Source organism: Ostreococcus tauri, assembly GCF_000214015.3.
Source record: "Ostreococcus tauri WGS project CAID00000000 data, contig chromosome 03, whole genome shotgun sequence".
Lineage (NCBI taxonomy): Eukaryota > Viridiplantae > Chlorophyta > Mamiellophyceae > Mamiellales > Bathycoccaceae > Ostreococcus > Ostreococcus tauri.
The window spans coordinates 888,408-899,529 of NC_014428.2; the positions used below are offsets into that span (position 1 = coordinate 888,408).

Sequence of the window (11,122 nt, forward strand, 5' to 3'; positions counted from 1 at the left end):
ACGAGACTTCTTACGGCTTCTATCCTTGGCCGCGAGCGTTGACTTGGGGATCGTGGTCGGCATTTGCGATGGGAGCACAAACGCCGGCACTGTCCAGTGGTTCGACAACATCTTGCGGTTCCCTCCGCAGCTACACTCAGACTTGTCCGCACCGAGCAAAACGTCGTCGGCGGAGCCCTTGGTGCCGATGATTTGTACCTGCGCCATGAGGGGACACAGCTCGAGCGCCTGGAGATTGAAACGAGTCACCGTGTACAAGTAGTTGTTGTCGCTGCCGTAACGGTTACGATCAAGGTTTGTAGAGTACTCGTTCCCGTCAGAGTCGGTCAACTGATGCCGGCGCAGCTCATCGGGAACTCTGTGCGTGCCCGCGTTCAAAGCGACGACCTTGGTCCTTCGCGTGTTGACGCTCAAAAGCTGCAAGATGTTTCGCGGATTCTTTGTGCGTTGGCTCTCCGCCGTGTCCAGCGCCTTGAGTGTCTGCAAGAATGCCGACGTTACCGACGCGCACGCCTCCGTGCACCTTGGAAGCGCCTTTCGCACCGAGGCTGGAAGGGCGTGTTCGTAGTGCTCCCAGTTGAAGTTGATGCGATACAAGAGCTGATTGTTCGTCGGTCGCTGTCTCGGCGTGTCGGCGATATCTACTCCGTTCGGCGATCGTGCCATCGCCCCAGCCATCTTCGTACCGCTCAACTTAACCGAAGTCTTGACTCCACTCTTCGTATCCATCCTTCGCGCGCGCTTCTTCGCGTCATGACCGCTGTCACCGCGCTTATAATTTTTCCGCTTGAGCTCCGTCGCATTCGCCGCCGCCGCCTCGTTCTCTGCGTCCGAGTCCCTCGACGACGACGACGGTTCCGCCGCCCCGACATCGCCCCCTCGCTGCCGTCGCGCGTAATCTCCGCCCTGTTCCGACCGCATGGTCGGTTCGTACTATCACAACGCGTCAGTCTCGCTCTAAAAGTTTAAAACAATTGCTCCGGGACGCTTTCGCGCGCGATCGCATCGCTCTTCGTCCCGACGCGCGCGCGTCCGCGCCTGCGCGCGCGTCGAGCGGCCGAGCGCGCGCTACATCACCACGACACACCTTTGACGGCGGTTTACGCGCGCGTTCGGTGCGAGAACCGTTCGCACGCGCGGGGTCAATGCGATCGCGTTGGTCGCTCGGCATCGCTCGCGCGCGACACCGAAAACGATCCCACGCCGACGCGTCGCGCGCGCGATGGACGCCGCGCGCGAAGACGCGACGCGATGCGCTCGCTCGCTCGTCGATTCGACGCCACGCGCGCGGCGCCGAGCGGTGCGGCGCGCGGCGCGAGCGCGGTGCGGTGCGGCGAGCGACGACACGGAAAATTTGAAAAAACGCACGAGTGTCGCGTTTCCCGCCAAAATGTGACCCCGGGCGTGGCGTCGCGAGAGACGCGGAGGACGCGTGCGGTGAGTCACGCGATGATGCGATGGTTACAAGGAGATGATCGGAACATAAATCACGCGTCTGCGTCCTCGCGGGCGGCGATTTCGCGCTTGAGCTCGACGATGCGCTCGCGCGTCTTGGTTGTTTCGTCGTTGAGCTCGAGTTCGCGTTCGCCTCGAGCGCCGGGTTCGTATTTGATCACCGCCGACGCCTTCTTGCGCTCAACCTTGCGCCTGGGTTCTATCAGTTCTCGACGTTCGTACGATTTGAGTCGATCATGGAGAAGAGAAGCGTTGCCCTTGAGCGTGCGGAGCGAGCCGCCGTCGAGCTCGTCGGCGAAGCGCACGTCGGCGTCGAGCTCGGTGTGTCGATGCTTACCCAACCGCGCCGGTTGCGACGCTCTTCGCTCGGCACGAACTGCGTTGCGTCGCGCGAGTTTAGCCTGGCGCTCCGCCTCCTCGGTCTCGATCTCCTTTTTCAGCGCCTTTAGGTTGCTGAGCTCGTGGCGAAGCTGCTTCGCCTTGCGGTTCGCCTCGGCCTCAGCCTCAGCCTCTTGGCGGCGCTTCAGTTTGTTCCGCTTCGATTTGCTCAGTTTATCGTTCTTCACCGCCGGGTTCACGCTCAATCGTCCCCCGCCGTCGCCTTCCTCGTCGCTTTCGTCGTCGCCGAATCCGCTCTCGAAATACAACTCGTTCACCATGTTCCGCGCCGCGACGGCGTTCGACACCGGCACCGTCACCGGGTCAAGATATTTCGCCTGTTTCGCCTTGAATTCCTTCGCGAGCGCCACCGCGACGACGTCTTCTCTCGCGTCCTTCGGCGGGTTAAACGAGCACCCCGAGTGCTCGTGCGTCACCGCCCTCGCGTTCGTCGTCGGCGCCGTCAACTTCTTCGCCGCCTTGTTAATCCCTCGCGCCTTCGGCGCTTTACTCGCCCACACATCAAACGCACCATCACCATCGTCATCGTTCTTCTTCCCACCCCCCCGCGCCTTCCTCGCCGCCGCCATCTTCGTCACCGTCTTCGCCGTCTTCGTCGCCTCCGCCGCGCGACCCGGCGGCGGCCCCCGCTTCGTCGCTCGCATCGCCACCGGCGTCGGGTACGTCCTCCCCGGCGCCGCCTTTATCAGCGCCCCGTCAATCTTCAGCGCCCGCGCCCGCGCGCGCGCCGTCTTTCGCGTCCCGACGCCGTCGACGCCGTCTTTCGCGCCGCCGCCGCCACCGCCGTCGTCAATGTAAAACAACGCCTCGTTCGTCTTCCCCGCCGCCGCGCGCGCGGCCGACGCGTCGACGTCCGTCACGGCGACGTCGTCCAGGGCGCGCCAGGCGGCCCGCGCGCGCGCGCGCGCGCGTCCCATGGTGCGCGCGACGCGAAATGTCGTGAAGTCGAGTGAAGTCGAAACGTCACACGCATTCGCGCCGCCGTCGCCTCGAGCGATGCGCGTCGGGGCGAGCGCGCGCGCGAGAGCGACGGCGGAGACGATTTACGCCGTAGCCACCGCGCGCGGACGCGCCGGGGTGAGCGTGACGCGCGTGAGCGGGCCGAACGCGCTCGAGGCCTTACGCTTGGCCCGAGCGATGGAGACGTCTTCGCCGTCCTCGACGGCCTCGACGTCGCGCGCGAATGACGTCGACGGACGGTTACGATATCGCGCCTTCGTGGACCCGAACGCGCGCGCGGGGGAGCCCCCGCTGGACGTGGGGTTCGTCGCGACCTGGCGGGCGCCGCGGTCGTTCACGGGCGAAGACGTCGTGGAGTTTCACGGACACGGCTCCGTCGCGACGCAGCGCGCGTTGCTCGACGCGCTCGGGACGATCGATGGGTTTCGCCACGCCGAGGCGGGGGAGTTCGCGCGCCGAGCGTTTCTGAACGGGAAGATGGATTTGACCGCGGCGGAGGGCTTGGCGGATTTATTAGACGCCGAGACGGAGGCGCAGCGGCGACAGGCGATGCGATTGACCGCGAACGGGACACAGCGAGCGATGTACGAGCGGTGGAGAGATGAGTTGATGACGTGCGCGGCGCACTGCGAGGCGGTGATCGATTTCGGGGAGGAGGAGGACGTTTCGGGCGACGTCGTCGAGCGGGACGTCCTGACGCGGGCGACGGCGCTGCGAGAGACGTTACGGAAACATCTCGACGCCCCGGCGCGAGGAGAGATGATTCGTCGAGGCGTGCGCGTGGCCATCGTCGGCGCGCCGAACGTGGGGAAGAGCTCGATGCTGAACGCGCTCGCGGGACGAGACGCCGCCATCGTGTCTCCGCGCGCGGGCACCACGCGAGACGTCTTGGAAATCTCCTTGGAGTTGAACGGGTACAAAGTCATCGTGAGCGACACCGCGGGGATTCGCGAGACGGACGATGACGTGGAGAAGATGGGCGTCGCTCGAGCGCTCGAGCGCGCGCGGGACGCGGACGTGCTCGTCGCGCTCGCCGACGCCTCGAGCGACGCCTCGAGCGACGCCGCGCGCGACGCCTTGTCCACCGTGGACGTCACGGGTAAAGACGTCATCACCGTCTGGAACAAATCAGACGTCATCGACGCCGCGCGCGCGCGCGAGCTCGACGCGCGCGTCGACGACATCACCCGTCGCGGCGGCGACGCCCGCGTCGTGAGCGCGCGCGACGGGCGCGGCGTCGACGATTTCATCGCCACCCTCGCCCGCGTCGTCGCTCGAAAGTGCGAGCGCACCTCCGTCGAGGGCGACGACGACGACGCGCTCGCCGTGACCCGTTCGCGCCACCGGGTGAATCTCACGTCGTGCGTCGCCGCGCTCGAGCGCGCCGCGCGCCGCGCGCCCGTCCCGCTCGAGCTCCGCGCCGAGGACTTCCGCCTCGCCGCGCGCGCCCTCGCCCGCGTCACCGGTTCGTACGACGTCGAGGACGTCCTCGACGTCGTCTTTCGCGACTTTTGCGTCGGTAAATAGCGTCACGAACGCGCGCGATGGATTTCATCGTGTCACCTGACCGTCACCTCACATCGCGCGATCCGCACTGCGCACCGCGTCATGGTGCGTCTCGCGTCGCGATCGACCGCGTCTCGACGGCATCGCGCGCGCGCGACGCGTCTCGACGTCCCCGGCGACGCGTTCGCGGCGTCGACGGGCGCGCGGCGTGGCGCGAGCGCGAGAATGATTCGATGCCATCGCCCCAACCATGGCTGCGTGACGACGCGATCGCGGCGTGCGCGACGACTGACGACGCGATCGCGCGCGCGCGCAGGGATTCGGTGACGCGACGGAAGACGTCACCGATGCGGAGGGGGCGCTGTTCCCGATCTTCGTCGCGAGCGTGCTGGGAACGTTTTTGATCCCGGCGACGATCGCGCGCGTCGCGGGACGGGTGCGAGACGCGGGCGCGGGGACGCGACGGACGAAGGTGACGACGGATGGAGACGCCGGAAACGATGGACGGCGACGGATGGTGATGGAGGTGGCGGATGCGGACAGTGAGTGGGGACGGGCGCAGACGCGGGCGATGAAGGGACGGAAGATGACGGCGGGGAAACGGCTCGGGGGATTGTTTCGAGGGACGAATCTGTTGTACACCGTGGGATGGATCGCGTTCATCGGGCTCACGATGTTCATCTCGAACTCGCCGTTGGAGGAGAAACGGTTTGATCCGTACGATATTTTGGGATTGCGAATCGGGGCGAGTCCGAAGGAGATTAAGAGCGCGTACAGACGCCTGTCGCTCAAGTATCACCCGGACAAGAACCCGGATCCGCAGGCGGCGGTGTTCTTCGCCGAATCCATCGCTCCGGCGTATAAGACGCTCACGGATGACGCCGCTCGGGAGAACTTTGAAAAATACGGCCATCCGGATGGAAAGCAGAGCACCAAGCTCGGGATCGCCCTCCCCGAGCAGCTCTTCGGCAAGGGCGGAATGGCGCCGGTGATGCTCGTCGTCCTCGTCGTGGGCGGCATCTTGCTCCCGCTTTTCATCGCGATGTGTTCGATCCATCGTATGAATAAGTTCGGCGGCAACAACGTGTTGAAGCAAACGGAGATGAACTACATGTACATGCTCAAGCCGGTGCTCGCGCTCGCCAAGGTGGCGGAAACCGTCTCCGTCGCGCACGAGTTTATCGAGATGCCGTTTCTCGAAGGTCAAGACGCCGCGGTGAGCCAACTCCTCAAGGAGATGAAGACCGAGTACGACTCGAAGGACAACAAACTCATGAAGCGTAAACCGTCCATCATCAAGGCGCACATGCTGATATTGGCGCAAACCTCTCGTAAACTGTCGGTCATTCCGCCCGTGCTGGCGGCGGATGCGAAGAAGGTTGTCGCGATGGTGCCGCGTCTCATCGAACAACTGCTGAAGATCTCCACCACGCCGATCAACCGCGCCGGGCACTCGTACGCCCGTCCGCAGATCAGTATCACGGAGTTCTACCAGTGCTTCACGCAGGGCGTTCCAATCTCCTCGCGCAAGCGAGACGACGACGGCATCGCGAGCTTGTTGCAACTTCCTCACTTTAGCCCTGACAACGTGAACCGCGTGGCGAAGAAGTGCAAGTCGCTCCACGCGCTCATGAAGTTGTCGGATGAAGATCGCAAGGCATTGTTGACCAGCGGTGGGTTCTCCGAGGCGGCCGTGAAGGACATAGAGATCCAACTGAGCATGATTCCGAGGGTGACAACGTTTGACGTCAAGGTTGCCGTCGACGGCGATGAGGATGTTATCGAGGGCGATTTCGTGACGGCGACACTGAATGTGAAGATCGCGCGCTCGGGTGGGCCGCTCGGTGGTGCGCTTCCACCGTTGCCGTTTTGTGCGGCTGAACGCAAGGAGGGTTGGCGCATTTTCCTTCAAGATCAGTCGACGAACACTTTGTTGGCGCAGCATCGTTTGGACGCGCGAGAGATCGAACAAATAGAGGTTGGTGACGGGCCGAAGGAGTTCGAGTTACAGTTCACGGGAATGCCCAGCGGTATGTACAACCTGGGTATCTCCATAATGAATGACTACTGGATCGGTATCGACGCCAAGACTTCGGTGATGATGAAGGTTTCCAAGCCCACCGCCGCCGTCGTCGCCGCTCGCGAGGCCAAGGCGGCGTCGCGCTCGGATCTCACCAAGGCTGAGGATCCGGCTTCGGAGGAGTCGGAGGAGTCGGAAGATAACAGTGACGACGAAGACGACTACAGCGACGAGGACTATCCGTCTGATGAGACTGGTACTTCGGAATCTGACGACGAAGCGCGCGCGCGCATCGCCGCCACGAAGCAGACCCAACCACCACCGCAGCCAAAGAAAACGGCGGCTCGCCCTCCCGAAGACGAGGCCAAGGCAGAGGAGAAGAAAGATGAGACCAAGGCTGACGCTCTAGACTAAAATTCTAATTCTACCGGTACACGCTCTAATGCGCGAAATACCATCGACCGATGCTCGCGCGTCCCGGATGCCAAACGCCCACGACTTGTCCCGCGTGCCCATCGAACTCTCGCGAGGGATCCCACACCAAGGCACCATCGCACGATTGCAGTAGACTCAGTCTCGAGAGCTCTCTGCGTTCGCACTCCATCTTGAGCGCGTTCCAATACTCCTTCGTCATCCCCTCTCTTCCCGCCGATTTCGCGGTCGCGCGACCAGACTTGGTTTTCATCGACCGTCGCCCTCCGACGCTCGGCGACATCGTCCCGAGCGCGACAACGCACACACCGTTCGCCGCGGCATAATCCATCGCCACCCGCATATCGTTATCGCTCGTCACCACCAACGCCACGCGCGTTCGTCCTCTCGTTATCGCCTCCACCGCGTCCCGCGCGTCGTCCCTCATCGGCAGCCCCTCCCGCGCCTCCCGCGCCCGTCGTCGCCACATCGCCTCCACCTCCCTCCACGCCGCTCCCGCGGCATCACCTTCGTTCTCCACCTCCCATCGCGTCGTCGTGAACCGAAATCCATCCCCGTCCGCGCCGCGCGCGTACGTCGCCACATCCGCCCCCAATTTTCGATCCGCCCCATCCACCGCCGTCGTCGAGCACACGTCCAAGGTCCACGTCCGAGCGCGCGCCTTTAGCGCGTCCTCGACGTCGCACCGATCGATCGTCGCCGCGTTCGCGTACGCCCGCACGGCGTCGACGCGTCCGAACGCCCGTCCGGCGTCCATCAATCGCTCGATGACGACGTCCACGGTCGACGCCCGCGGGCGGACGTTATCGACGTCCCAGAAAATCTCCACCGCGCGCTCGACGGCGCGTCCGAGCGCCCGTCGCCCGCGCGCGCGGGGACGGGGCGCGGCGACGCGCGCGATGCGCCGCGCCATGAGCGCTGTTCGTCGTACAGTGGAGTGTTTTCGCCGATCATTCGTCATTCGAAGCCCTCGACGGGGGCGCACGCGGTGATGGGTCATAGATCGCGGTGTGCGCGCCACACTATGTGCGTACTGTTCGCCCAGACGACGGAGCCCCGTCGAGGACCCACGGCGCGCGCGCCCCGGCGCGGTCTCTCGTCGACGCGCTCGACCGCGACAGGTGCGTGACGATCGGGACGACGCGGACGACGCCCGCGCGCGCGTGTTCGACGCCCGTCGGTCGCGGAAGGGGGGAGGGGGGGGGTGACGACGCGCGGAATGGGATGCGATCGCGCGCGATGGCGGGCGGTCGGACGCGGGCGATGCGCGCGCGACGACGGTGGTGCTCGCGCGAGAGCTCGGACGCTCGCGCGGGCGCGCGCGGGTGATCGATGGGAATCGCGCGCGTCGCGCGCGCGTGTTCTCGGGGTCGTTCGGGGGTCGCGCGCGCGCGCGCGCGTGGGTGATGGGGGGAGGCGGAAAGCCCTAGTGTGGTTTCGGGGTTGCGCGGGGGCGAGGACGCGGACGCGCGGATGACGGGCGACGAGGTTTCGAGAGACGCGCGAGCTGTGCGACTGACGGAGGTGTGTGTGTGATTGTGCGCGACGCAGGAAAGATGCCGCCGAAATTTGACCCGAATGCCACCTTGGAGATCTTCATGCGCGCGACCGGCGGTGAAGTCGGCGCCGCGTCTTCGCTCGCGCCGAAGATCGGTCCGCTCGGTCTTTCCCCGAAAAAGGTCGGGGAAGACATCGCGAAGGAAACTGCCAAGGACTGGAAGGGCTTGCGCGTGACGGTGAAGCTCACCGTGCAAAACCGCCAAGCTAAGGTTTCCGTCGTGCCGACTGCCTCGGCCCTAGTCATCAAGGCGCTCAAGGAGCCGTTCCAAGACCGCAAGAAGGTCAAGGGCATCACGCACACGGGCAACTGCTCCCTGGACGACATCATCGAGGTCGCGCGCGTCATGCGCCCGAAGTCGTGCGCGAAGAACCTCGCCGGCACCGTGAAGGAAATTCTCGGAACCGCCAAGTCCGTCGGCTGCACCGTGGAGGGTGAGGATCCGTCGGACGTGCAAGAAAGCATCGACGCGGGTGACATCGAAATCCCGGAAAAGTAATTTTCGCGATTCAGTGAGTAGCACAGGGGTGTTGTAGAGGTGATCAGCGCCTTAAAAAACAAACGTATAATCCGCCGTCCCTTCCGACTTCGCGCGAGCGCGTTCTCAAAATTTCGCGAAAATGTATTTTCAATATCGACAATTTTTGCTATACGCGCTATTGTACGCTGCTTGCGTTATACAAATCTTGATGAACGAATGGTGCATTTATGCGTCTCCACTCTCTTCGGGTTCCAGAATGTCCGTGGCGCTTGCACTGTTCCTCTTGCCGGTTACAGTACCGCCATTCTTGGTCGAACGTTTCTTCTCGCCGTCGACAGACCCTTTCGCCTTCTTGCTGCTCGTTGTCTCTATAGTGATGACCTCGTCAATCTGAAGTTCTTTCTGTTGTTCCATGAGACGTTGTTCCATCTCAGCCATCTCCGCGATGACGGCGTTCATCTCATTTTGAATAGCCTCCATGCGCAACCTGAGGGCCTCTTGATCGTTCGCGGAGTTCCCGTTAGGCGCCGGCATCGTCGACGCCTCAGACACCCCTTTGGTGACCATGGACGGTTCCCTAGAGACGAACGCGTCGTTCGTCTTTTCCGGATCCGAGGCTTCGCCTTGGACGTCATCTTCTTGATCTTGTTCGTCAGCGGAATCGCCCGACTGGCTCTCGCGAGCTGAGCGCACAAAGCGGAGAATGTTGGTCACGCCGTCTTCGACTCGTCGTTTGGTCTCCGACGCGCCTTGCGCCGCGACTTGACTCACCTGCTCGGTGACACGACTAACTTGACGTTCAATCGCCTTGACTCGCTTCTTCGCCGTCCCCGTGGAGAGTTCCGAGAGCAAGCCGTCGTACTCCTTCGACGGCTCGACCCCCTTGTCCTTGGCCGCCTTTTGCAGATCCGACGCCGCGGACACCATCGTGGTGCGCGCCTCGACGTCCTTAAAACTTAGAGCGCGAACGAGACCTTGTAAGCCGACGCGCATCTTCTCCAGAGTTTTCTCTTGCTCGGCTATGCTCCTGGCATCTGCTCCGTCATCCTTGAGTTTTTGAATCGTCGTCGACTGCTTGGCGATGTTCGCTTGCTGACGCTGGATTCGCTTTTCCAAAGAGAACATGTCCGACAACATCGCGGTCGTGTCGGCGACCCAGTTGTCCCCGCGACCTTCCTTGGCGAGCACTTTCAGCTCGGTTGGATTGACGGAGAAGAAGCGACGCTCTTCCGATCCTCCGCGCTGTAGCGCTCCCGCGAATCCTCTTCACCTTCGGCGTCGTAGGGCCTCTGACGGAGAAGCGCTGCCGCGAGTTCCCATCCCGCACCATCACCGGCGTCGAGCACCGCCGTCTTCGATCGGCTGAACGACCCTTGGTTGGCGTCCCGCCACTTGAGCAGATTGTACTTGTACTTCTTGAGATTTTTGTTGAATCCCTGCAGTCCGCTGTTCGTGCGCAGGCTCGGCATTGCGAGTTGCATCAACACGATGCCGGTGCTATACATGTCGAAACGATCCGGCTTGTGACTCAACCAAGCCGTGGTTCCGGCTGCGAGAGCGAGCGGACCGAACATGTTCTTCAAGTCGGGAGCGTCCTCCGTGGGAATCAAAAATTCCTCCGGTGGAGCGTATTTTGGATCCATGATGGTCTCATCCGGGGTGAAGTTCGTACCGGTTCTGAAGCACGCGCACGCCCCAAGATCAATCACCTTGAACTCGGGCTTGGCCGATTGCGCGAGCACGAGGTTGTGTGGTTTGACGTCGCGATGCACCAGACCCGCGCGGTGGAGCGACATGAGACTCGACAAGAGCTGAGACACAGCCTTCTGCGTGATCTCTAACTCCGTCGCGGCGTCTCCTCTGTAAACATCCTCGCGTTTCAACAGCGCCTTCGACAGGCCGGTTGGATAATCGGGCTGCGCCAAGTACTGCGCCAGCGTGCGGTCTCCCTGATATCGCCACACCAGCCACAAGCCCTCCTTACTCAGCACGTCGCTCGACGGCGACGACATCCACTCATCCCGCGTCACGCGATACGACCCCACGAACTCCGCGCACGCCCCTCTCGCGTCCCGATTCACTCGATCGTTCATCCACAGCTCGATCTCCTGCAGCTCCGCCGCGCCCTCCACCGTGAGCTTTGGACGCTTGAGCACCACCGCGTCGCCCTTCCGCAGCCCTCTCGCCCCGTTCGTCACCACGCGCCCTTCATACACCACCCCAAACGACCCCTCACCGATCTGCCGCTCCATCTCAAAGTCTTCGCGCGTGAACGCCGCGCCGCGTCGCGCGACGCGCGCGCCGCGTCCGC

General features: G+C 63.4%; 7 protein-coding genes across 7 annotated transcripts; 3 read left to right on the forward strand and 4 right to left on the reverse strand.

Annotated features, from left to right (window-relative positions):
* On the reverse strand, positions 1 to 1,171 carry OT_ostta03g05360 (unnamed product; the record flags this gene model as incomplete). The annotated part of the gene is made up of 2 exons (XM_003078391.2): positions 1 to 933; positions 1,088 to 1,171. Coding segments are annotated over 2 exons (1,017 nt in total), but the record flags the coding sequence as incomplete, so codon positions are not given.
* A 316-nt stretch (positions 1,172 to 1,487) lies between these two features.
* Positions 1,488 to 2,771, reverse strand: OT_ostta03g05370 (P60-like; the record flags this gene model as incomplete). Its single annotated transcript, XM_003078392.1, has 1 exon — positions 1,488 to 2,771. One exon carries the CDS (start codon positions 2,769 to 2,771, stop codon positions 1,488 to 1,490), a length of 1,284 nt encoding a protein of 427 aa, XP_003078440.1.
* Positions 2,772 to 2,850: 79 nt separating this feature from the next.
* OT_ostta03g05380 (tRNA modification GTPase MnmE domain 2) lies at positions 2,851 to 4,341 on the forward strand (the record flags this gene model as incomplete). The annotated part of the gene is made up of 1 exon (XM_003078393.1): positions 2,851 to 4,341. One exon carries the CDS (start codon positions 2,851 to 2,853, stop codon positions 4,339 to 4,341), a length of 1,491 nt encoding a protein of 496 aa, XP_003078441.1.
* A 493-nt stretch (positions 4,342 to 4,834) lies between these two features.
* Positions 4,835 to 6,754, forward strand: OT_ostta03g05390 (Translocation protein Sec63; the record flags this gene model as incomplete). Its single annotated transcript, XM_003078394.2, has 1 exon — positions 4,835 to 6,754. One exon carries the CDS (start codon positions 4,835 to 4,837, stop codon positions 6,752 to 6,754), a length of 1,920 nt encoding a protein of 639 aa, XP_003078442.2.
* A 25-nt stretch (positions 6,755 to 6,779) lies between these two features.
* Positions 6,780 to 7,685, reverse strand: OT_ostta03g05400 (unnamed product; the record flags this gene model as incomplete). Its single annotated transcript, XM_003078395.1, has 1 exon — positions 6,780 to 7,685. The coding sequence occupies one exon, from the start codon at positions 7,683 to 7,685 to the stop codon at positions 6,780 to 6,782; it is 906 nt and encodes a 301-aa protein (XP_003078443.1).
* Positions 7,686 to 7,763: 78 nt separating this feature from the next.
* Positions 7,764 to 8,829, forward strand: OT_ostta03g05410 (Ribosomal protein L11; the record flags this gene model as incomplete). The annotated part of the gene is made up of 2 exons (XM_022984922.1): positions 7,764 to 7,893; positions 8,324 to 8,829. The coding sequence occupies 2 exons, from the start codon at positions 7,764 to 7,766 to the stop codon at positions 8,827 to 8,829; spliced, it is 636 nt and encodes a 211-aa protein (XP_022838640.1).
* Positions 8,830 to 9,036: 207 nt separating this feature from the next.
* On the reverse strand, positions 9,037 to 11,063 carry OT_ostta03g05420 (Serine/threonine-protein kinase, active site; the record flags this gene model as incomplete). The annotated part of the gene is made up of 2 exons (XM_022984923.1): positions 9,037 to 10,053; positions 10,089 to 11,063. 2 exons carry the CDS (start codon positions 11,061 to 11,063, stop codon positions 9,037 to 9,039), a joined length of 1,992 nt encoding a protein of 663 aa, XP_022838641.1.
* Positions 11,064 to 11,122: the final 59 nt, after the last annotated feature.